This window comes from Hippopotamus amphibius, chromosome 6 (genome assembly GCF_030028045.1).
Source record: "Hippopotamus amphibius kiboko isolate mHipAmp2 chromosome 6, mHipAmp2.hap2, whole genome shotgun sequence".
Classification (NCBI taxonomy): Eukaryota; Metazoa; Chordata; class Mammalia; order Artiodactyla; family Hippopotamidae; genus Hippopotamus; species Hippopotamus amphibius.
In genome coordinates, this window is record NC_080191.1 from 149,131,401 (window position 1) to 149,158,752 (window position 27,352).

Genomic DNA, 27,352 nt, shown 5'->3' on the forward strand with positions numbered 1-27,352 from the left:
GCTTACTGACTTGCCTTCCACTTTAATTCCTGCCATTGGTCATTCCTTGTAGCCTCCAAGTCCATCATCTGATACCCTGGCCTGCCACTTCCTTCACCTCACTTCCTTCACCTTCCTGAATTCAGTGACTTTTTGTTCTACTCTTTTAGTCTTCATATCAGAATCACATTAACTGTAATAGTTCTATTTCTAACATTAAATTTGGACTTTTAGATTTATAAACTCTTATTCTTTAGCTTGTTTGTTTAAAAAATAAAATGTTGAGCAAAATTGGAATGAAGAGAATGGTAAAAGTTAGAAACATTTAAAATAGACAAGATTTAAACTGACTTCACTTAAACAGGACAGGTGATGTATTTGTATTTTGAGTTCTTACCTTGTTGGACTAGCATTTGTATCATCAACATTAAAACTTATCATTGTTTTTACTTTTTAAAAATGAACCTTAAAATTATTTTGCTTAGCTAAATTAAAAGTGTAGTCAAATATTACAATGGAAATAATTATTTAAAGAATCTGATTTTTTTCACCATATTAAGGTAAATGGGCTTTTGATATTTGATATGTATCATAGTGTCATATTTCTGCATCAATGTATGATACTGACCGCCTTTTGTTCTTTTCTCATTAGCCAACACAAGGTATTGATAGTACATTTTTCAGCCTTCCCTTGTCATATTCATGATGATGACCAATCAATCTTAATTCATTAAGTAGCTTAATCCAAATCATTTTGTATTAAAGTCTTTCAGTTGATGATTATAACCCCAAAAGAGATGTTCTTTTAAAAAAGGCAAAATAATGTACTAGGATTTCATGGAAATGAAAACAATAAATTTAAAGACTTTGTAAAATTCACAGAACTCAAATATCAAATACATCATGAGTTACAGGGTCCTTTCTGATTTTGCTCCTGTCTTCTCCAGCATTACTTTACCTGTCTCTTCCTTTGCGTAAGTTCCCAGTTTAGGTAAAATTATATCTTAACACAGCACCTTGACTTTATAATTTGTATCAATTTTTAATATATTATTTAGTTACTTTAATTTGCCTGTTTTTCAATAGTATGTAAGTATCATGAGAGCCAGAACCATTTCTGTTATTTTTTTCCTTTATCCTCAATGCCTTGCACAGGATCTGAGATAATTGTGTATTCTGCTCTAAACTGAAATCAATTATCTTTTGAAACCAAGGCAGCCTTCCCAGAGCAACTGTTCCCCTTTTCGAATTCAAGGCATTTTATTGAAGATTGCTTCATCCTTTGATTCCATTACTTCTCACCATGCTTCTAAGTTTTTTCACACCTCTGGGATCTTATCCGTAGATCCTGTTTTCCTGACTTCTGAGCTCTTCTCATATAAACATGAGCATTTCTGCCACATAATTACTTGTATGAATCTGTCACATAGTGACTATGCTTCTTATCAGATAATAATTCTGAAATGACTGATAGTTAAATGAGGTGCGTATAGACTTATGTGATTAGTGCCATTTTATTTTTAAGTATTTGGTCTTTGTTTTTATGTTACCGACAGTGACTTTTTTTTTTCTCTAATCAGATAGCAAGAAAACGACACAAGGTTATTGGCACTTTTAGGAGCCCTCCTGGCCAGACCCGACCCCCAGCTTCTCTTAAGCATATTCACCTAATGCCTCTTTCTCAGATTAAAAAGGTGCTAGATATACGAGAGACAGAAGGTATGGTCATTGGATAAACTATTGGCTAAATGAAAATAGTTTATATTTATTGAAAGTTTGATTCCCTTATATATATATATTTAACTGGTAAATTATCATTAAATATTGTTGTTTAGTTCTGGCAAAGTAATTGTTCTTATACTTCTATGCCAACTGCATCACTAGGAACTGACTTGGTTTCTTATTTTTTTCAAATGAAAGTACTGTCTCAATCTATAGGATACCTTCATCTCTTAAGGGACAAAGAGCTTTGAAATGGTTACATGTCAAAATAGTGCCCTCCTTGCCCATTCCCACACCAAGACTTATTTTTATTCCTTCAGAATCCAAAAGCAATTGTAGTCTATTACCTGTACTTCACAGTTTATAACTTTCTCTGTTGCCAATGGCTGCATTGTTACAGATGCATTTAGGAAATGACCAGGAATAGATGTGGATGAGTAAATACACCCAAAGTAACTATGGTAGACTCAACATGGGCTCAAATGTGTATTAAGGAAACCGTTTACTCTAAACTTTGGGAGTGTTAGAGAGGGTTCTTTGAAAGCCTGAAATTGGCAAAAGTTTACATGTACCAGAAGCAGTATCATTTTTTAAAATAGTACCTAGTGATGTGTGTGCCTGGCAATATTATGCTTGTTTAGGCATATATTTTTACAGTGTAAGCTGGTTCCCTTACTGATTCCATCCTTGAATAATGGAAAGCTTTTAATTTATGAGAAAGAATTAAAGAAAATTTGAATAGCAACTTATTAATACTATATGTTGCTAGCTTTATTCAATTGTCAAATTCTGGATTTATTAAGGGTTACATAGAGCGTTTACTTAAATCATCTCTATTTTTGCATTATAATATGGAAGACTTCATTGTTTAAAATAGGTTCTGTTTTAGCATCTTGGTCATAAAACATTTTGTAATAGTTTTAATATTTGAGTATTTTATTTCATTGAACTTGATTTAAGTAGGTTGAATTATTGAATTATTTTTACAATGTCACTTTAATTTAAAACTTAAATTCTAGAATTCTAAGAAATGATATAATGTAATTTTTAAAAACGCCATCAAAGAAAATATTAAATGTCATGGAAAATGCTACTTACTTAACAATATTAAATTATCATTGTTGGTTCCTCACATGGTACATACTATTATAATTTTTTCCAGTGTTTCAACATAATATGGTGCTCTTCTTTGTCCATTTAAAAACAGAGGGGACAGGAAAGTTACAAGATGATTTATTGGAATTTTATTGCTCTGAGGGAACTAAACTTGTGTTAAATCTGTCATTTTCCAAGGAGTAACATTTAATGTTTGTGATTATTCTGGAACCCTAGATTGCCATAATGCTTTTGCCTTGCTTGTGAGGCCACCTACAGAGCAGGCAAATGTGCTGCTCAGTTTCCAGATGACATCAGAGGAACTTCCAAAAGAAAACTGGCTAAAGATGCTATGTCGACATGTAGCCAACACCATTTGTAAAGCAGATGCTGTAAGTTCTTAAACCACTATTAGAACAAAACTTTAAACTCCATGGTAATGTACAGACTAAACCTGTACATTTCCAATGACTTGTTAATTATGAATGTAGGAGAGTTTTAGCTTTGTGTTTATTGAGGAAAACTGATTTAAAAGTTGTTTTGGAAAAGATTTTTAAAAGTATAGACACATGAAACATTTCTTTGAGTCCCTACCTTACAGATAGGCTGTCATAGCATTATAGCTCCTGTGGCTCTGCTTTAGTGAAGCTTTTGGGACTTGTAATGTATTTTCATTTGTGCTCTTTGGCTTGGCTATTTGTGAGAGAGTATTTTGTTGTGCTGTTCTTTTATCTTACTGAGAGCAATAGGTGAGTTGTAGCAAGTTGCTTTTCCTGTCATGCAAGTTGCCAGTCTGGTCCTCTGGATTGGCAGGTGGATTCTTAACCACTGAGCCACCTAGGAAGTCCCAAAACATTTAGTTTATTATAGTTAAATCTGATTTTCAAAGACATAGAGGTATAATTATTATTGCTTATAAAGTAAATACTTAATTAAAAGTATTTACCTAACTGTGTAGAAGAATTAACAGACTTTTAAATTTTATGTTTTTTAATTGAAGTCTAATTGATTTACAGTGTGTTGTGTTAGTTTCTGGTGTATAGCAAAGTGATTCAGTTTTACATGTATATATATATTCTTTTTCATATTCTTTCCCATTATGATTTATTATAGCATACTGAATGTAGCTCCTTGTGCTATACAGTAGGACCTTGTTTATACATTTTATATGTAGTAGTTTGTATCTGCTAATCCCAAACTCCTAATTTATCCCCCCACACTGCACCATTCCCCTGTAGTAACCATAAGTTCTTATGTTTTCTGTGTCTGTTTCTTTTTCATAAATGAGTTCATTTGTGTCATATTTTAGATTCCATATATAAGTGATATCATATGGTATTTGTCTTTCTCTTTGTAATTTACTTCACTTAGTATGATAATCTCTGGGTCCACCCATGTTTCTGCATGGCATTCTTTCATTTTTTTTTTTGTGGCTGGGTAGTATTCCATTGCATATATATACCACATCTTTATCCATTCATCTGTCAGTGGGCATTTAGGTTGCTTCCATGTATTGGCTATTGTAAATTGTGCTGCTATGAACACTGAGGTGCATGTATCTTTTTTTTTTTTTAATAAATTTATTTATTTATTCATCGGCTGTATTGGGTCTTTGTTGCTGGATGTGGGCTTTCTCTAGTTATGGTGAGCGGTGGCTGTTCTTCGTTGAGGTGCGTGGGCTTCTCATTGCAGTGGCTTCTCTTGTTGTGGAGCATGGGCTCTAGATGTGTGGGCTTCGGTAGTTGTGGCACATGGGCTGAATAGTTGTGGCTCGTGGACTGTAGAGTGCAGGCTCAGTAGTTATGGCACACGGGGTTAGTTGCTCTACGGCATGTGGGATCTTCCCAGGCCAGGGATCGAACCCATGTCTCTTGCATTGGCAGGTGGATTCTTAACCACTGCGCCACCAGGGAAGCCCTGCATGTATCTTTTTGAATTATAGTTTTCTCTAGATATATGCCAGGAGTGGGATTGCTGGGTCATATGGCAACTCTATTTTTAGTTTTTTAAGAAACCTGCATACTGTTTTCATAGTGGCTGTACCAATTTATATTCCAACCAACAGTGTAGAGGGTACCGTTTTCTTCATACCCTCTCCAGGATTTATTATTTGTAGACTTTTTAATAATGGCCATTCTGACTGGTGATACCTCATTGTAGTTTTTATTTTCATTTTTGTAATAATTAGTGATGTTGAGCATCTTTTCATGTGCCTACTAGCCATCAGTATGTCTTCTTTGGAGAAATGTTTATTTAGGTCTTCTGCCCAGTTATTAATTGGGTTGTTTTCTTGTTATAGAGTTGTATGAGCTGTTTGTATATTTTGGAAATTAATCCCTTGTTGGTCACATCATTTGCAGATATTTTCTCCCATTCCATAAGTTGTCTTTTCTTTTCATGGTTTTCTTTGCTGTGCAAAAGCTTATAAGTTTGATTAGGTCCCATATGGTTTTTTTTGTTTTTGTTTTTGCTTTTATTTCTATTGCCTTGGGAGACTGACCTAAGAAAACACTGGTACAGTTTATGTCAGAAAATGTTTTGCCTATGTTCTCTTCCAGGAGTTTTATGGTGTCGTAACTTATATTTCAGTCTTTACCATTTTGAGTTTTTTTTTAAAGTATGGTGTGAGGAAGTGTTCTGACTTCATTGATTCAGCTGTCCTGCTTTCCCAACATCACTTGCTGAAGAGAGTGTCTTTTCTCCATTGTATATTCTTGCCTCCTTTGTCAAACATTGGCTGTAGGTATGTTGGTTTATTTCTGGGCTCTCTATTCTATTCCATTGACCCATATGTCTGTTTTGGGGTCAATACTATGCTGTTTTGATGATTGTAGCTTTGTAGTATTATCTGAAGTCTGGGAGGGTTATACCTCCAGCCTTGGGTTTTTTATGGTTCCATATAAACATTAGGATTATTTTAGTTCTGTGAAAAATGTCGTAAGTAATTTGATAGGGATTGCGTTAAATCTGTAGATTGCATTGGGTAGTATGGCCATTTTTAACAATATTAATTCTTCCAATCAAGAGCATGATTTCATTTCTTTGAATCATCTTCAGTTTTCTTTTTGCGCAGAACTATGCTCCGTCAAACTTAAGGCCTCTACAGCTTCTCTTTATTTAAAAATTTTAAAAATTGTGGTATAATGTACATAAAGGGCACACATCTTAAATGTGTAGGTTTTTTTAAGGACTTTCGTTGAGATATAATTGACATACAATAAACTGAATATATTTAAAATGTACAATTTGATTTTTTTGTTGTTGTTAGTAGTGTATATATGGCAATCCCAATCTCCCAAGTCACCCCAATCAAGAACATGATTTCATTTCTTTGAGTCATCTTCAGTTTCCTTTATCAGTGTCTTGGAGTTCTCAGCATATAAGTCTTTCACCTGCTTGGTCAGGTTTATTCCTAAATATTTTAATTTTTTTGATGTGATTTTAAAAGACTTTTTTAAAAATATACTTTCTGATATTTCATTGTAAGTGTAAAGAAATACAACAGATTTCTATATGTTAATCTTATATCATTACCTTGCTGAATCTGTTTATCGGTTCTAATAGTTTTGTGTGGAGTTTATCGGTTTTCTATATATAGTGTCATGTCATCTGCATATAGTAACAATTTTAACTCTTTTCCAATTTTGATACCTTTTATTTCTTTTTCTTGTTTGATTGCTTTGGCTAGGACTTCCAGTACTATGTGGAATAGAAGTGGTGAAAAGTGGGCACCCTTGTCTTGTTCCAGATTTTAGTGGGAAGGCTTTCAGCTTTTACTGTTGAGTATTATGTTGGCTGTGGCTTTGTCATAGACAGCTTTTATTTTGTTGAGATATGTCCCATCTATACCCACTTTGGTAAGAGTTTTTATCATGAATGGATGTTGAATTTTATCGAGTGCTTTTCCTGCATCTATTGAGGTGATCATGTGTTTTTTTGTCTTTTCTTTTGTTGATATGGTTTATCACACTGATTGATTTGCATATGTTGAGCTATCCTTGTGACCCTGGGATGAATCCAACTTGATTGTGGTGTATGATTTTTTTATAATGTGTTGTTGGATTTGGTTTGCTAATATTTTGTTGAGAATTTTTGCATCTATTTTCATCAGAGATATTGGCTTGTAATTTTTTTTGTATTGACTTTGTCTGGTTTTGGTATCAGGGTGATGGTGGCTTTCTAGAATGCTTTTGGGAATGTTCCCTCCTCTTCAATCTTTTGGTGGAAGAGTTTGGAAAGGGTTGGTGTAAGTTCTTCTTTGTATGTTTGGTAGAATTCTCCAGTGAAGCTATCTGGTCCTGGACTTTGGTTTGCAGAGGGTTTTTTTTTTTTTTAATTTATTTATTTATTGGCTGTGTTGGGTCTTCATTGCTGCACACGGGCTTTCTCTAGTTGCATTGAGCAGGTGCTACTCTTTGTTGTGGTGTGTGGGCTCCTCATTGCCATGGCTTCTCTTCCTGCAGAGCACGGGCTCTAGGCACGTGGGCTTCAGTAGTTGCGGCACATGGGCTCAGTAGTTGTGGCTCACGGGCTTAGTTGCTCCACAGCATGTGGGATCCTCCTGGAGCAGAGACTGTACCCATGTCCCCTGCATTGGCAGGTGGATTCTTAACCACTGCGCCACCTAGGAAGCCCTGACCTTTGTTTTAGAATCTGTTTTGTCTGATATGAGCATTGTTAGACCCACTTTCTTGTCATTTCCATTTGCATGAAATATCTTTTTCCATCTCATCACTTTCAATCTATGTGTGTCCTTCGCCGTAAAGTGGGTCTCTTGTAGGCAGCATATTGTAGGCTCCTGTTTTTTTTTTTTTTATACAATCTGCCACTCTATCTCTTTTTATTATAAAGCATTTAGTCCATTGACATTTAAGGTAATTATTGGTAGATATGTATTTATTGCCATTTTAGACCTTGTTTTCCAGTTGATTTTGTATTTCTTCTTTGTTCCTTTTCATTTTTCCTTTTGTGGTTGATGGTTTTCTTTTGTATTATGCTTTTGTTCTCTGCGAATCTACTGTATATTTTTGACTTGTGGTTACCCTGCTTTTCAAATATGTTAACACATAGGTGTATCTACTTGCTTTAGACTGGTACTTATAGAGGCTCAAACACATTCTTTAAAAAAAAATATCCGCATTTCCATACTCTCTTCTTTCACATTTTATGATTTTGATGTCCTCTTTCATATCTTCATGTTTATTCCTTTGGTGTTCATTGCAGTTATCATCACTTTCACAAAAATTTATTTTATTTTATGTTTTTAATCTGTGTACTGGCTTATTTAAGTGATTTACCTCCTGATTGTGATTTTCTCTTTCCTATAGATTCTTGCTTCTTTTCTATTTAGAGAGGACCTTTCAATATTTCTTTCAGTTTAGGTTTAGTATTGCTGCATTCTTTTAGTTTTTACTTGTCTGTGAAATTCTTTATCTCCTATTTTAAGTGATAATCCTGCTGTGTAGCGTATCCTGGATTGCAAGGTTTTCCCTTTCAAGACTTCGAATATATCTTGCCACTACCTTCTGGCCTTCAGCGTTTCTTTAGAGAAATCAGCTGATAGCCTTATGAGGGTTCCCTTGTAATTAACTCTTTGTTTTTCCTCTTTCTGCCTTTAAAATTCTCTTTATATATTTAATTTTTGCCATTTTAATTATATTTCTTGGTGTAGATCTGTTTGGGTTCATCTGTTTTGGGACCCTCTGTGCTTCCTGTACGTGGGTATCTGTTTCCTTCTTTAGATTTGGGAAGTTTTGAGCCATAATTTCTTCAAATACATTTTTGATCCCCCTTTCTATTTGTTTTCCTGCTGCGATCCCTATTATGCATAAATCTGGATACTTTATATTATCCCATGGGTCTTGTATATTGCTTTCATTCTTTTTGTTTTTTCATTTGTATTTCTGTCTGTTGTTCTGATTGGGTGATTTCCATTATTGTATCTTCCAGATCACTTATTAGTTCTTCTGAATTATCCAGTTTGCTTTGATTGCCTTTAGCTCAGCTTTTGTCTTGACAAATGAGTCTTCTAATTTTGTCCTTGTTATAGTTTTTAGTTCCTTTTTACAGTAATCTACATTTCCATTGATAGCCTTTCTTAATTCCTTTAGTAATTTCATTACCTCCCTTTTAGACTTCGGATCTGGTAGCCTGAGACTGGAGATGTGTTTCATTGTTCTTTCAGGGGAATTTTTTTGATCTTTTAATTGGGAGTAGTTCCTCTCCTTCATTTCACTTCTATTTCTCTGACTTTGTGAATTAAGGAGAAACAGTTATCACCTGTGGTGTTGAAGGGCTGTTTGTATGTGGGAGTGTCCCTGTGTAGCCTTTATGAGTGTAATGCTTTTGTGCAAGGGCAGTTTTTAGTCTGGATACCTGCCACATTTTCCAGTAATGTGTGTTAGCCATTCTCCCCTTGATGGGGGAGGGTATGATTATTATTGTGATGACCAGAGCCTGCACTGGAGGTTGAGCATGGCCTCCTCTTTGCTCTGTGGTTGTCACAGTTCTGAGGAGCAGGGTCTGCTCCTCAGCTGTTGGAGTAGGTGCCCCCAGATCTGTTTCTGAACTCCCGTGTGAGGCAGGACTAGAGTGCTCCCACTGGGAGAGGAGCCACTGATGATTTGTCTGAGGAGCTGTCTACTGGGAAGTGCACTCTGTGGTTTCACCTGTCACCTGTTGTGCTGGCTTAAAAAGTACATTGTTTTTGGCACTGCCCTGGGTCCCACCTCAACCGTGGGAATTCACAGTCAGCTTGGGTATCCTTTGGGTACTGTGCTCGCAAAGCCACTAGCACAGATCCATTGACATGAAACCACAGAGGTCAGGCACTGGAACTGCCATTGTCACACGCCTGGACTAAGTCAAATACCTGGATCTGCCGTAGGAGCTGCTGAGTTAGCCCAGACCCTGGCCCCACCTCTGTGTGTGAGCACCAGCAAAGTCTGCTCTCGCCAGACCTGCCTCAGCCGCAGGAGCACCAGTAATCTACTCCAGTATCCTGCAGGCACTGAGCTTTCAAAGCTGTCTCAGGTGCATAAATCTGCGGATAGCACAGCCGCTGGGACACTCAGATTTTAGCCCTGCTTCTTAAGTTGTGAGGCGACTGATGATTGGCTAGGACTTCAGCCCTGCCTCCATGTGTGCGTAACTTGCTTGCTCCCAAAATGTGGAGGCAGAGCCACACCTCTCTGTGAGCACACTGAGGATGAGGCTGCTATTTCAGGCCCACCCCCGCTTTGAGCTTACGAGTGGGGCATCAGTGACAAACTGGGCTCCTTTTTGCACATGTCCCCCAGTTGCAGCTTGGACCACACTCTAGCCCCCTCAGGCTGTCTCCATGCAGCCAACCCCAGTCTGTCCTCTGAAGCCCAAGTTTTAGCACCCAGCCCCTGGGTACACCAGCAGATGTGTGTCTTAGACTGGGAATTGCAATGAGATGGCCAGGGCCTTTTGTGCAGGTCTCTCTCCGTTCTGTTTGTTGCAAACTGGCTGCTGCACTCTCCTCCAAGCCTCTGAAGCTCTCTTTCTCTCCCCTCTGATCTCCCCTGCTGCTTCCTAGGGTGAGGGAAACTTTCCTCTTTCACAGCTCCCTCCCAGGGGCACAGATCTCGCCCAGTTCTTTTCTTTCTTTTGCCCTATTCCTTTACATGGTGATCTTTCTTGCACTTTGGTTTTATGAGATCTTCTGCCAGCATTCAGCAGATATTCTGTGAGAATTATTTCCCATGTAGATGTATTTGTGGGAGAAGGTGAGCTCCACGTCATTCTGTTCCACCATCTTGCTCTGGTCCTTGGTTTGTTTTTTTAAAATTTCTGTGGGCTAAGAATATGTTGTTATAAATAAAGGGTTGTTCCACAAAAAGGTTCGTAGAAGGACGTACAGTTGGTAGTACAAACAGTACAGTGCTGGCTAGAAAAATGATGGGGACAGCTTTTGTAAAGCCAAAAACCTGCTCATTATAAGGAAGAATTTTTTCTCATAGTTCTAGGTATTCATATATAAAATGAATCTCTACAGTATAGTGATCGCCTGTTGCAGAATTACTCGTATTTATCACGATGTCCAACTGGATGGCCTATGCAGTCCTTTCTAAATTTACAACGCTGATTCTGAAGTGTAAACTAGCCACAGGATGGCTAATAATTGTAGAACTGAAATATAAACAGTTAATGAAAATATTTCATAAAGTAAAATTAACCACAAGATGGCAGCAAACATTTAACTATATCCTGATTTATATTATCTTAAACCACAAAACTCTTCCCAGTTGTGAAATTTTGTTACTAAGCAATGTTTGTAAATTCAGATGTTCAGTGACTTCTGTTGAGCTCTTTCCTACATTTCAAATATTGTGCATAGTAAATTTTTAAAAAGCCCTGAGTTGATGTCTTATCATTTGAGAACTTTTGCCATGTTAAAGGGAAAATATTTCTATATTCACACGCACACACACACGCACACACCCCCCCCCACACACACACATTGTAAAAAATATGAAAATCTCTGACTCTTTGAATCGGTTTCAGTCCTTCTATTATGTACTTTTTAAAAAAATTTATTTACTGGCTGCATCGGGTCTTCGTTGCTGTGCACGGGCTTTCTGTAGTTGCGGTGGAGGGGGGCCACTCTTTGTTGTGGGCCACGGGCTTTTCATTGCAGTGACTTCTCTTGTCAGAGCACAGGCTCTAGGCATGCAGGGTTCAGTAGTTGTGGCACATGGGCTCAATAGTCGTGGCTAGCGGGCTCTAGAGCACAGGCTGAGTAGTTGTGGCATGCGGACTTAGTTGCTCCGAGGCATGTGGGATCCTCCCAGACCAGGCATCGAACCCACGTCCACTGCATTGGCAGGCAGCTTCTTAACCACTGTGCCACCAGGGAAGTTCTATTATGTACTTTTTGAGGCCTTAAATAAATTTCAGAGTAGAAATTATATCAAACACATCAAAAATCTGTAGTAACTTCATTTATATATGCTCCCTACGTTCTTAAAGGTTTTATTTTAGGAACAGTTGCATATTTTTATTTTATTTATTTATTTATTTTAAAATAAAAATATTAATTTTCAACAGGAGAATCTTATGTACACTGCTGATCCAGAATCCTTTGAAGTAAATACAAAAGATATGGACAGTACATTGAGTAGAGCATCTAGAGCAATAAAAAAGACTTCAAAAAAGGTGAGTCTTAGTGAAATTATTATTCAGCATATCTCCAAAATGTATTCTTCAGAGTATATTAAAATAGTATTGCCATAGACATCAGTGTAAAGGTAGTGTATAAAACAAAGCTGTTTTTTGGTTCTAGGAAATGGCCTAGAGAGGTAATAGTTTAACCCAGTGAATTCTTTGGCACAGTAATTATAACAACTTGTTATCCTTCCCATTCTAGTTACTGTGATACTTCTGATGGTGTTTTAAGTGTAGATATGTGTGCATTCATGTTAGAAATTGCTTCAGATATCTTTCAGCAAAGGGCACACAAGAGTCAGGAAACCTGGGGTCTGTTCTTTACCATAAGTGTATTTCAGACTTCTAATAATGAAGGTAACTTTCCTACTTACCTTATCGTCATACCGTATCGAAGTTGTTGAGGACTACCCAAGAATGTTGGTAATAGGGCTTTTTAAAAGTAGAACTAGAATTTTAATTTTACAGGTAAAATCTGCAACCATAGTCTACTGCTATGTTTATCAGTTTTTCGGTTTTTGTTTCCTTTGCCTTTTAGGGGAGGCTTTATACTTTAATCATCATTGTATCTCTCTGCATTTTAACATGTATGATGTATAGTAGATAAACATGTTAACAACGATGATTCAAATAAACTTCTACCGTTTTTCAATTAAAGAAGTTGAGGTTTAAGTGGCTTTGAATCAAAGATCTCACAACTAAATTGTAGCAGGATCAGCAACACCCAGGTTTCTTCTCTCATGCCAAACTTTCCCTCCCACTTTCTCCTGCTGGAGTAGTGCTCTATGCATGCAAGATGGAGTAATCTACAACATATTACATTTTCTCACTGCTATGTCCAAAGAGATTTTAATTCTGCCATATACTTTTTAAAAGAATATTTATTTATTTATTTACTTATTTATTTATGTAGGCTCCACTGGGTCTTAGTTGTGACTTGCAGGATCTTTAATTGTGGCATGTGGGCTTCTTAGTTGAGACATGCATGTGGGATCTGGTTCCCTAAGCAAGGATTGAACCCAGGTCCCCTGTATTGGGAGCATGGAGTCACCCACTGGACAACCATGGAAGTCCCTGCCATATACTTTTTTTTTTTTTTAATTTATTATTTATTTATTTTTTGGCTGTGTTGGGTCTTCGTTGCTGCACACGGGCTTTCTCTAGTTGCATCGAGTAGGGGCTACTCTTCGTTGTGGTGCGTGGGCTCCTCATTGCCGTGGCTTCTCTTGTTGCAGAGCACAGGCTCTAGACACATGGGCTTCAGTAGTTGCAGCACATGGGCTCAATAGTTGTAGCTCACGGGGTCTAAAGCACAGGCTCAATAGTTGTGGCACACGGGCTTAGTTGCTCCTCGGCATGTGGGATCTTCTTAGAGCAGGGATCGAACCCGTGTCCCCTGCATTGGCAGGCAGATTCTTAACCACTGTGCCACCTAGGAAGCCCCTGCCATATACTTTTTATAGAGAAACTTTTGATGTGAATTTGGCTTTGTTTACACATAATTGTTCTAATTACATGTTAGATTTGTCTAGGTTTCTAGATTAATTGTAAGTTGTTTTAACTCTAGGTTACAAGAGCATTCTCTTTCTCCAAAACTCCAAAAAGAGCTCTACGAAGGGCTCTTATGACATCCCAAAGTTCAGTGGAGGGAAGAAGTCCTTCTAGCAATGACAAGCGTGTAATGAGTCGTCTGTCTAGCACATCATCATTAGCAGTAAGTGATTTTGATTTAATGGGCTAAATGACTCCACATTTGTGGAGTTGATATGGAATTTGTTAACTTTTAAAGATGGAAATCTTAATATCTCCATCAATTTTTTGAATATATTTAAGCATCTGACCTCTTTATTGAGTTAAGGTACCTGAGAAAACCTCACTTAATGAACTAGAAACTTAATGTGTAGTTTATTTGATATGAAATTTTATTGGGGTTGAAATGTTCATCTCTAAAAAAGAAACATGTTTCAATCTGGCCTGTCACTTTACTGACGTAAATAGCAGTGGTTCTATTTATAGATTGGCTCCAATAATATAGCAGAGACTGAGTTTTATTTCTTTTATTATTTCTGTGATGAATATATAATCTCTGAAGCTGTGAATATTAAAGGATGATATGGGTTCTAAATTCATGTGTATATTTTTAAATGTTTCCTAAGCAATCCAAATTCCCAATGGTGTCGGAATTATTAGACATTTAATTAATATTAAGGGCATTTGTAACACTTATTACAGTCACTAAGTAGTGATGTATCCATCGATTGTAAAAATTATTATTAACCCTACCTACTAAGGTTAAAAAAAGCAAGTGACTATCACTTCTTAGCTATATGTCCTTCAGCACGTTTCCTATTCTTTCTTATCCCCATTTTTACAGATGAGAGAAAAGAGGTTAATTGTCCGTATGGTGTTATTGTAAAGAGTAAATATGCCCACACATACACTCTCACATATATGATGTGACTATGTACGCAGGCAGTTTGAGTAGTGGTTAACAACGTGAACTCTGGAACTCACGTGTTCAAATCCTGGTTCTGCTATTTACTAGCTGTATGACTTTTGTTTCAATTTCACTGTCTATAAAATGAATCGAATGTGGTAGTTATAAGGATTAAATAAGTTAATATACACAAAGACACAAGGGGAGTGCTTTGGCGTTTTATAAATGGTCACCTTTAATTATATAAAATTTATATAGAAAAGGCACAAAAGGGTCAATAACTTATTTTTTATAAAGCTAGTTGTCTTTAGTTAATATACATCAAAGCTTACAGCTAAATATGAGTATGATTATACAGATTTTTAATCAAGATTAACCTTCCAATGGGAGAGAAGTTGTATAGTACTTAGTTGATAATATAAGTTTTTGCAAAGAAATTTGATTAATGAAAAATTTATTGAAATTGACAGAATATAGTAAGCATTCATTTAATAGAATCAGATTGTAAGCCTTCTGAAGTCCAGAGTACTATCCCTTGTTTATTTCCTGCATTTATAGTAACTGTTATAAACATTATTGCTTTTCAAGTGAAGATAATTGGATTTTATAGAAAAATTTTGGAAAATTTATATTATTTATGGTTTTATAAATTTTATGTAGACAACATAAATAAGAAGTACCTAAAATATCTTTAAGACATTCATGTCTTCTCAATTGCCTGTTTCTATTCTAACAGATTACCCATTCTGTTTCCACAAGCAATATAATTGGATTTACTAAGCATGGTTATGTTCAGCGCTCAAACTCTACTGTTGGGCGCTCTCAAAACTCCTGGTTTCGATCTATACGTCATTCTGCCTCACAAGCTAGTTTTTCAGAGATGCTAGAAGGAAATACTGATTTTTCAAATTTCAAAAAAAGTTCAATCCAAGTCATCTTTGACATTTGTGAAGAATTAGGAGATATGCCAACCAGTAATGGAAAGAAGCCTCGTGAAGTTTAATGTGAGCTTCTTAGCTATTTGAAATTTGTATTTGTGACAAAAGAAAGTATTTTTCTCCACTGAATCACTTATTAGGTGGGTGGGGACTTTTGAATTCACAACTTTACAACTGCTTTGAATTCACAACAACATAGGCTTAATAGAGTTTCTTTGCTTATTGGCACAGAAAAATATTTCTGCAAGGTAATGTACTTATCAGTCCAGAAAAAATCAGTTCCATTAAGAGATTTCCTTATTTATGAAAATGATTATTTAAAAAATAGTAGTAATTGTCCTGTGAAGTGGATTTATATTCCAAATCTGATTCTTAATCCTAGATTTATGACATTTATGTAAAATTTATGCTTTTAATATGGCAAATCATAAAGGTTTTACCTGAGGAAAATGTAAACTTTTGTACTATCTACTTAAATCATTGCTTTGATGTCACTTGAATGGCAATGCTTTACCAACCCAGCTCTTTAAACACTTCATTTTATTTACTACCTTGTTGATGAGAACTTATAGCTAGCTGCCTTGCTGGCTCTAAGTTCAGTTATAGTTAGCCATTCATGTCTGTTAAAATAAAACAGTACCTTTCCTTATAATTTGTTTTGATTTACACCCCCTTTTGAGGTTTTGGTATTCTTGTGTATGTTTCTTTGTTATTAAAAATTCCAGTGATATTTAACTGTGACACTCTGTAACAATTAAGTTTAGACAGCTTAGTATATTAATAATCTCTATTATCAGAAGCACTGCTGTTTTCCTCAATTTTTATATGGAGAAAAATCATAGATACACACAAACACATACATACACACATATAAATATGGGTTGCACACATAATAATATAAAAAACTTTTGGAATATATGACTTTAAATTTAGAAAAACATTTCCCATGAAGTAATTTTACTCCTCTTAATTCTGCTTTATGATTAAGTTAAGAAGAAACCACTAAGGTTTGTCTTTTTACCTCAAAAACTTATCTTCTAATTTATAATTTAAAAAAAACCGCCTGAAACACTGAATCATTAATATCTCACAGAAGTACCACTACTAGCAGTAAACATATTATCTATTTCATTTGAGTTAATATGTAGTAAACTAGCCTATCCATTTGTTTCTTATTTTCAGACTGCTAAAATAGTCTTAATTATGTTCTCCCCACCCTTCCCCTACAATTTTAAGTTTCTATTTATTTAAAGAGTTTAGATTTTTCAGATGTCTTAATTGTTATGTTTGTAAAATAAAAATGATATGTATATGATACTAAACTGTATATTACAGTTTTTTAAAAGAAAAAATTTTAAGTATAAAATATTTTGTCTTTACAGGGCATCCCATCTCCCTCCCTTGTCAGTCTTCCTTCCTTCTTTGAAAGGAGAAGTCATACTTTAAGTAGATCTACAACTCATTTGATATGAAGCTTAAAAAAATCTTAATTTGTAGAAACTTATAAACACCTCATACTCAAGTAAGAAACTGACTTGAAGGGTACTTGTCGTTAGCACTTGCTGAAAGCTGGAAAGAAGGTAACACTAAACTATACCATTTTTATTCTTCTTGAAAGATAAGGTTAACCTTTTACATTTTTTGCAGTTAATTGATGTAAAAAATTATATTGATTTTGATGTAATTTTTCTCTTTGAATACAATTGAAGACTAATAATTTGTTTATGATATTAGTAACTTTGCCACGTGATACAATAAATAAATTTTATTGGTCGATGCCAAATACTGCTGTGAATCTCTTTGTATAGTGTCCATGAATGAATTTTTGGAAATAAATATTTGTGTATCTCAATTTGTTCAGAAATTAGGTGATATCACAGTCCTTAGTAGATAAAAAACCTGCATAGATCTCTGAATAGTGGGTTCTTGTTTCACATGTGCTATTTAAAGAAGTTATTTAACTGCTCCTTTTGCAGTTTATTTTGTAAATAAAGATATCACATGTGGATTTGAAAAGATTTGCCCCTGTTAACAAGAATAACAGTTAAAGGGATGGTTTCAAAATATACTTGCAAATTGAGGTAAGGACAGAAAGATTTAAAAATAATGTAAATTTTGCACAAACATGATACTGGTGGTGTATACTTGTAGCTGTTTAAGGGACAATATACTTATGTTGATTTTAGCCACTAGCAAATCTTGATTTAGTTTGATAGTGTGTGGAATTTTATTTTGAAGGATAAGACCATGGGGAAATTGTGGTAAAGATTGTTTATACTCTTTATGAAATAATTATAAAAGTTTGCTAATCTACTGTAAAATACATAGATATGTGTATGGTCAAATTTTTATTGTGGCCTCATAATTAAATGTAAAATTGAAATACATTTATTTGTTGTTGTAAAATATTTTTCAAACCCTGATGTTATCTTTCATAATAGTCTTTTTTTTTTTATAGTCAGTAATACAAAATAATCAAGTTCCTATGAATAAATGCATTTTTATTTCCTACCTGTTTAGGGAGCACTGCAAATGTTTGTCATTTAACAATTTTCAGTTATCTGTTAAATAGTTCAACTGACTATATAGATTTTTTCCTATGCCACATATGTACCACTTTTAAATAGTAAATGATCCTTTATTGCTATATTTTAAAAGCAGTTGTATTAGGAAGAACTTTGTAAATAAATACTTAAAATATTAAAACTCAAGTATATTTTATGTTTCATGTTTTAAACAGTTCTTTTAGACAAATTTTCATAGGCCAGTATGAATGCTTATATCAACCTTTGCTCTGTTGTGTGTTTGCTTGTGTATTTATTTGCTTATGCCTCCCTCCATTAATATTTTTAAGTATTATGTGTACTGGGCAGTGTGTATGTTAGGAGTCTAATCTGGAATCTACTTTGCAGAATGGAAGTAGTGAATCCTATGATAGTTCATATAAAATTTTGTGTTTATATGCATGTATGCATTTTTTCTGGCAGAAAATACATAGCTTTTATCATTTTATTGGGATGGAGCTATGATGGGATGTCTCCAAAGATGTGGGTTTTTGGGGGAGAGGAAATGACGTTAGATAAGGCATGAAGTTGGAAATGTATTAGATGTTCACTGGCAAAGTATATAGCAGGTAGTTAATTTTAACTTTAAAGGGAGCTTTAAAGTCAGAGGGAATGTACTATTACCCTGGAGCATGGATACAGGAAGATGTGAGCAAATTGGAACTCATTACTGCAACAGAATCCCACAATTCTCATAGACATATTTCTAGAAAAATGTAATTTATTAATATTGATATAGGAAGAAATAGAACACATGTAAATGTTCCTATGAACATTAAAGAAATGGAATCCACATTTAAAATCATTCCTAGAAAGAAATCACCAGGCCTAGATGGCTTCACTAGATAATGTGATTCAATATTTAATGAAGAATTAATACCAACTTTACACAAATACTTAAATGGAAGGAAACTTCCCAACTCGTTTTATGAGTTCTGGATAACCTTGGACATTTTAAGAAACATTAATCTTATTTGTGAAAATACATGCAATATTTCAAAATATTAACAAATGAAATATTGTAATATATAAAAAGAATAATATATCATAACCAAGTTGGGTTTATGCCAGGCACACAAAGTTATTTTAATTTTAGATAATTTATCAGTATATTTTCCTAATAGGTTAAGGGAGAAAAATTATATTACTTCTGTAGTTGCAGGAAGAACATCTGATAAATTTATCTGTTATGATCAGACTTTTTGCAGATTAGGAGTAGAATGGAACATCCTTAAACTGATAAAGATTATCTACCAAAAAACTATAACAAACATCATACTTAATGATGAAACCTTTGCAACATCTTCTTTGTGATCAGAAAGGAGAGGAGTACCCACTTCACCTTTAATCAATATTTTAATGTGGTCCCTCCCAGTAGAGTATTGTAAGAAAAAGAAGTAGTATACAAATTAGAAAGGAAAAACAAATACTATTATTATTCACAGATGATATGATTGTGTAGATGTGTAGGAAATCCTAAAGTATCTACAGATAAGTACTAAGTTAAATTCTGATACATAATCAATATGCAAATATCAATTACATTTCTTAACAGCAGCCACAAACAGGTTGAAAATGCTTTTTCTTAAAAGATACCTGTTATAACAGCATAAAGACCACTGAAGTACTCAAGAATAAATCTAATAAAGATGTCCAAAATCTTTCAGAGAAGACTATGGGACTTTATTTACATTAATTAATGGAGATATTATACCGTAGTCATGGATTGGTTACTTTACTTTTGAAAAATGTTTCCCCCAAATTGAATTATAGATTCAAAGCCAGTCAAAATACAAACTCTGTGTCTGTGTCTGTGTGTGTGTGTGTGTGTGTGTGTGTGTGTAATATGACAGATTGTTTTCAAAATTTGTATGGAAATACAAGAGTTATGAACAACGACTCGGTTGAGGAAGTGCGGACTAGCCTTATTAGAAACAAGGTTTATTATAAAGTTGTAGTAATCAAGACATTGAGGTGTTGGAAGCCTTGGTGTACTGAACACAAATAAATTAATGGATTATAATTGAAAATACATAAATGGACAAAAGTGGCACTTTAAAACATTGTGGAAAAGACTGTTCAATAAGTGGTGCAGAGAAAAATGGATATCTTTATTAAAAATAAGAGAAGGAAATTATTTTCTTCACATGCTATACAAAAATGAATTTCAAGAGAATTATAGACCTAAATATGAAAGGTAAAACTATACGGGGGGGGGGAGTCAAGGAAGGGAGGGAATACGGGGATATGTGTATAAAAACAGATGATTGAACTTGGTGTACCCCCAAAAAAATAAAAAAATAAAAAAAAAAGAAAGGTAAAACTATAAAGATGTTACTAGATAATTTAGGAGAGTATCTTTAAATCTGTTGGATTGGAAAAGATTAAACGTTACCATGTTTAAGCTAATTATAGTGGGAAAGATTGATAAATCTACATTAAAATTAAGAACATCTAGTCATGAAAAGACATCATTAAGAGATTGAAAGTCACAGAGTAGATGTTTGCAATTTATACAACTGACAAATGACTCATCCAGAATATATAAATAACTAAAAAATCTGAAAAATCAGACATCTCTATAGAAAAAAAGGCATTTTACAAGTGAGGAAATCCAAATGGCTAATAAGCTTATTAAGAAATGTTCCTCATTCATAATGTGGAAAATGCAAAGGAGATACCATTGCACGTGCACCATATTTGCTTAGCAGAAATGGGAAGCAGAGAAGTCTCTTCCACTGCTGGTAGGAGTGTAAATTGTATAATCATTTTACAAAACGCTTGGGCATTAAGTACTAAGGTTTAAGATATGCATACCTTAAAACCAAACAATTGCAATCCCAGATATTTATTTTAGGAAAAATAGGCACATGAATACCAGAATCCATGTACAAAAGAATGTCCGTAGCTGCATTATACATAATAGCCTGAAAATGAAAAATCAGAAATTTATATCAGCATTATAATGGATGAATATACTGTATTATAGTCATGCATTGAATGAACTCCCGAACATGCAATGACCTGGATAAATCTTGAATGTATTGAGTGAAAGAAAACAGATATAAAAATAGCTGTTTTTTGGTTCTATTTATATAAAGTTTAAAAATTGATGAAATGATACTTTATTGTGTAAGGTTGCAGAGTTATCTGGTAAAAATTTAAAGACAAGCAAGAAAATTATTGCTCTAAAAGCCAACATAGTATAATATCCGTGGGGGAAAATGAGAAAGGGGCATGTGGGAACTTATGTACTGCTGGCAGCATTCTATTTCTTAACCTGTGTGTTATATCGTTGTTCACTTCATAGTAATTATTTAGCTTTTTGAGAAGACCAGTAATGTTGACAAACATCTGTCAAGGTTGAGAGAGCAAATATAAAATGTGATATATACGTTGACACACGCATATGATATTATGAACAACTTTCTGCCAGTAAAATTGAAAACTTAGTGGAAATTGATAAATTTTGAAGAAAATGGAAACAAAACTGACTCAATAAGGAAAAAAAATCCTGGTTGGTTCTATAATTATTAAAGAATAGACTTCAAAGTTAAAATTCTTTCTTACAAAGAAAATGCTTGGCCTAGATAGTTTTAGGGTAAGTACACCCCAAACTCAAGAAACAGATTGAAGAGAGAACATGTTCCATTTTTTAATGAATTTAACATAACCTTGATATCAAAACAAAGAGAAAAGGAAAGGAAAATTATAGTCTAATTTCATTCAAGACTGTCAATGGAAAAACTCTAAAATTGCTAATATTCTGTTAGCAAAGTGAATTCAGCATTGCATTAAAAAGATTATGCATCATTTTTAAGTTGAGTTTATCTCTGGAATGCAGGGTTGCTTTAACAATACAAAATCAATTAATGTAATTCACCACATTAACCAATAAAGGGGAAAATCATAGGATCATCTCAGTAAATACATTTGAAAAATTTAATAATGCATAAAAAAGTACTTCTTTAAGGTAAGAAAGGACTTTCACCAAGAAAAATTACAGCAGACATCTCACTTAAAGATGAAACTTTAAAAGTATTTTCTTCAAGATCAGAATACAAGGATGTCATCATATTGGAGGTCCTAGCCAGTACAGTGACAATTAACAATGACAAAAAAAGGTGTAAGAATTCAAGAGGGAATAAAAAATATTCACAGGGGAGTTATTGTTTGCATAGCCCCATTTTCCCTCCCCACCTTCACAAAGAGCATGCAGATAAATTGGTAGAATAAGGGTTTAGTAAGGTTCTGGAAATAAATAAAAATCAATTTTATTTCTATACACCAGCAGAAATCAAAAGCTATAGTAAAAAAGAAAAGTAACAGTTATAATGGCAACAAAAAATATAAGATACTAGAATTAATTCCAACAGAAGATTTACAAGAGTTTTATGGAGAAAATTAAAACTTTATTCAAAGTTATTAATCTAGCAATACAGAGTATATTCTTAGATAGAAATTCCCCAAATTGATTATCCATCCTCAGTAAGAATTTTTAATTTATTAAACTGACTAATTCTAAAATAGACTTGGTAGAGCAAGTAGCCAATAAAGTTAAGATATTCATGAGGAGGGACAAGGTAAGAACATGTGATTTACAAGATATCAAGACATAAACAAAATGGTATTTGGTGCAAGGATAAATTGATGTATTGATGAATTGATTTATTGCACAGAAATGTTTGTCATTATGTAGTAAAGTTGTACATGACCAAACCTATATCCGTTCTTACTTAAGGAAGCCCTTGCACACGTGTCTGCTGGTATACAAGTGCAAGAATGCCTACAGCAGCATTGCTTATAGTATTCCTAAATTGGAACCCAAATGTCAACAGTAGAATGGATAAGTAGATTATAGACTATTCATACAGTTTAATGACATACGGTGATAACATGAATGCATTTTATCTACATCCAATAACATTAATTTCAGGAACACAGTGAAAAAGCAAGTCAGAAAAATAGATACAGTATTATTCTATGTAAAGTTCAAAACAATATAAAGTTCAAAAACAAGAAGGACAGTTATTTAGGGATAGTTAGCTGGTAACATTCTAAAGAAAAGCAAAGGCATAACTAGCACAAAATTCTGGATAACAGTTATATCTTGGAAGAGTGGGTTTGGGGAGAGATGTGGTCAGAGAGGAGCACAGAGGGAGACTTTAAGGTACTGGTAACAGTGCAGGATGGTGTATACATGAGCATTTATGTTGTTATTCTCATAATATTCATTTTAAATTTTAAGTTATCATATATTTCATAATAAAAATTTTTAAAGAGAAAAAAATACTCAAAATAATAGAGGGAAATCACCTAAACATAACTTTGTAACAACTGACAGCAAATATCATGTTACATGAAATATGAACACCATTGCATTAAATTAGAAAAGATAGTTTTACCCCTCATCACCACAACTATTCGGTTTTTAAAGCTTTAACTAATTCAATAATACAAAAAAATTAAGTAATTGGTATACATTAAAAAGAAAGAATAGGCAAGTTATTAATAATGTGTCTGTGTACTCCAAAGACTTCCCTAAAAATCTTAGAATTAATGTTTGGCTGGTTACATGATAGAAAGAAATCAAAAGCTTTTCTTCAAGTTGGCAATATCCAGTTAGCATTTGAAGCAACAAAAAATTCTCCTTACAATAGTGACAGAGTTTATAAAATCCCTTGGAATAAATTTATTAAGAAAGGAACAGGCCCTGTGTAAATACAAAACCCTTATTAAATAAAGGACATAAAGCAATCTTGAATGATCACCGAGACTTCTTTTTCCAAGGTGAGAATACCTAATGTTTAAAATAACTCTAAATTAATATTTAAATTCACTGCATTTCCATTCAGAATCTTTTTTATTTATAAATTTTTGTTGAGATGTAATTGGCATATAATGTTATATTAGTTTCGGTTATAAATATGATTCAATATTTGTATATATTGTGAGATGACCACTACAATACATCTAGTTAGCATTCATTACCACACATTGTTACATTTTTTTTCTTGTGGTAGAAACTTTTAAGATCTAGTCTCTTAGCAACTTTCAAATATACAATACAGTATTACTAATTATAGTCACCATACTGTACATCACATCCCCATGACTTATTTAATACTGGAAACCTGTACCTTTTGACCCATTTTGCCCACTCCACACTCCCTACCTCTGGCAACCACCAGTCTGTTCTCTGTGGCCATGAAATCGTGTTTTGGGGGGAAGGGGGTTTGTGTGTTGTGTTTTTTCTAAGATTCCATATATAAGGATACCATGAAGTATTTGTCTTTCTCTGTCTGACTTATTTAAGTTAGCATAATGCCCTCAAATAGTTCCCTCCATGTTGTCTGAAATGGCAAGATTTCCTTTTTTTAGTAAAATGGCTGAATAATATTTGTGTGTGTGTGTGTATCACATTTTCTTTATTCATTAATCCGATCAGTGGACACTTTGTTTTGCTGTCTTGGCTATTGTAAATAATGCTGCAATGAACAAGGGGGTCATATACCTTTTCAGGTTAGTGTTTCCTCTGTCTGTGGATAACCAACACCCAGAATGGATCATATGGTGGTTCTGTGTTTAATTTTTTGAGGAACCTTCATACTGTTTTCCACAATGGCTGCTGCAATTTACATTCTCAACAGCTGTATACTAGTGTTCCTTTTTTTCATAACCTCACCAGCTCTTTTTTTATCTTTCTGATAGTAGCCATTCTTACAGGTATGAGGTGATATTTCATTGTGGTTTAGATTTGCATTTCCCTGATGGTTAGTGATATTGAGCACCTTTTCATGTGTCTGTTGGCCATCTGTATGTCTTCTTTAGAAAAATGTCTATTCAGATCTTCTGCCAATTTTTTTAAAATTTATTTATTGGCTGCTTTGAGTCTTTGTCACTGTGCGCAGGCTTTCTGTAGTTGCAACGAGTGGAGGCTACTCTACGTTGCAGTGCGTAGGCTTCTCATTGCGGTGGCTTCTCTTGTTGCAGAGCACAGGCTCTAGGTGCATGGGCTTCACTAGTTGCAGCATGTGGGCTCAGTAGTTGTGGCTCACAGGCTCTAAAGCAGTCTTAGTAGTTGTGGTGCATGGACTTAGTTGCTCCGGGGCATGTGGGATCTTCTCAGGCCAGGGAAGAACCCATATCCCCTGTATTGGCAGGTGGATTCTTAACCACTGCGCCACCAGGGAAGTCCCTCTTCTGCCCATTTTTTTGGTTCTTGAATTGAATGAGTTCTTTATATATTTTGGATTTTAGCCCCTTATCATATATATGATTTGCAAACATTCCATTTTTCCCATTCAATAGTTTGCCTTCTCGCTTTGTTGATAGTTTCTTTTGCTGTGCAGAAGCTTTTACATTTGATGTAGTCCCATTTTTTAAAAATTTATTTATTACTTTTTTTTGAGGTACACCAAGTTCAATCATCTGCCATTTTTTTTAAAGTAGACTTTTGTTTATTTTTGTTTGCTTTTTTCTTTTTTAATGGAATAGTACAAAATGATTCTAATACTAATGTCTGTAGTGGGGAATAGACATCTGAGACTAGCCAAAATTCTTTTGCAAGTTAGTGAGGGAGGACTTGCCTTGATACTTAACCTCAAAGTTGCTATAATTAAACCCACTTAGTACTAGAATGGTAATAGACAACTAGATTAGTAAACAGTATAAAATATCTGGAAAAAAAAGATCAGAATATATGAGAAACTAATAAATGATGTGTCGTTTCAATTTGGACATAAAGGATGGTTTGTTTATGAATACACTGGCATAACGGGCGATCCATCTGGAAGAAAACAAAGTTATATTTACAGCTTATATCATTTTGAAAATAAGTTCAGTTTTAAAATAAAAAAGCAATAAAATATAGAATAAAATTTAGAAAAATATTTTCATAACCTTTGTGTGTGGGGAAATGAAACAAGCCAAAAACATCAAGACAGACATGTTTTACTTCATAAAGGTAAGTTGTTTGTATATGGTAAAAATTTTCATATACAGGTATACCTTGGAGATATTGCAAGTTCAGTTCCAGACCACTGCAATAAAGCAAGTATTAAAATAAGACAAGTCACACAAATTTTTTGGTTTCCCAGTGCACATAAAAGTTGCATTTACACTATACTCTATTAAGTGTGCATTATGTCTAAAAAAAACCCACACATACCTCAGTTAAATAATATACTTAATTGCTAAAAAATGCTAACCATCATCTGAGCCTTCAGCTAATTATAATCTTTGTGCTGGTGGAGAGTCTTGCCTTGAATTGATGGCTGCTGACTGATCAGGGTGGTGTTTATTGAGGGCTGGTGTAGCTATGACAGTTTCTTAAAATAAAACAACAATGAAGTTTGCCATGTCGATTGACTCTTCCTTTCAGGAACGATTTTTCTGCAGCATGCAATGTTGTTTGATGGCATTTTACTTACAGAACTTTCAAAATTGGTGTCAATCCTCTCAAACCCTGTGCTGCTTTGTTAACTAAGTTTATATAAATTCTCTGTTGTCATTTCAACCATCTTCAAAGTGTCTTTATCAGGAGTAAATTCCATCACAAAAAACGCTCTCTCTGTTCATGCATAAGAAGCAGCTCTTCATCTGTTAAAGTTTTATCATGAGATAGCAGCAAGTCACCTCTTAAGGCTCCCTTTCTAATTCTACTTCTCTTGCTATTCCTACTACATCTGCAATTATTTCCTCCACTGAAGTCTTGAACCCCTTAAAGACATCCATGAGGGTTGGAGTCAGCTTTTTCCAAACTCCTGTTAATACTGATATTTTGTCCTCTTCCCATGAGTCATGAGTGTTCTTAATGGCATCTAGAATGGTGAATCCTTTCCAGGAGGTTTTCAGCTGACTTTGCCCAGATCCATCAGAGGAATCACTCACTATCTATGGCAACTATAGCCTTACAAATGTATCTCTTAAATAATAAGACCTGGAAGTCAAAATTACTCCTTGATCCATGGGCTGCAGAATGGATGTTGTGTTAGCAGGCATGAAGATGACATTCATCTCATTGTACATCTCCATCAGATCTCTTGGGTGACCAGGGGCATTGTCAGTGAGCAGTCATATTTTGAAAGAAATCCTTTTTTCTGAGGAGCAGGTCTAAACAATGGGCTTAAAATGTTCAGTAAACCATGTTGTAAACAGATGTGCTGTCATCCAGGCTTTGTCCTTCCTTTTATAGAGCACAGGCAAAGTCGGTTTAGCATAATTCTTAAGAGCCCTAGGATTCTTGGACTGGTAAGTGAGCATTGGCTTCAACTTAAAACCGTCAGCTGTATTGGCCCTTTACAAAGGAGGCAGCCTGTGCTTTGATGCTTGGAAGCCAGGCATTGACTTCTCTCTAGCTACAAAAGTTCTAGATGGCATCTTCTTCGAATATAAGGCTGTTTTATCTACACTGAAAATCTGTTTAG

The 27,352-nt window shown here is 34.5% G+C and overlaps 1 protein-coding gene across 6 annotated transcripts in view; it reads left to right on the forward strand.

The window, feature by feature from the left end:
* ECT2 (epithelial cell transforming 2) overlaps positions 1 to 18,050 on the forward strand; it is a 57,788-nt gene extending 39,738 nt beyond the window's left edge. For all 6 annotated transcript variants that reach the window (XM_057740070.1, XM_057740069.1, XM_057740072.1 and 3 more), the window contains 5 exons: positions 1,560 to 1,698; positions 3,034 to 3,188; positions 11,869 to 11,976; positions 13,553 to 13,699; positions 16,743 to 18,050. In XM_057740070.1, coding sequence (XP_057596053.1) covers positions 1,560 to 1,698; positions 3,034 to 3,188; positions 11,869 to 11,976; positions 13,553 to 13,699; positions 16,743 to 16,832 — 639 coding nt within the window. In that variant the 3' untranslated portion in view covers positions 16,833 to 18,050. The remainder of the gene's footprint in view (positions 1 to 1,559; positions 1,699 to 3,033; positions 3,189 to 11,868; positions 11,977 to 13,552; positions 13,700 to 16,742) is intronic.
* Positions 18,051 to 27,352: the final 9,302 nt, after the last annotated feature.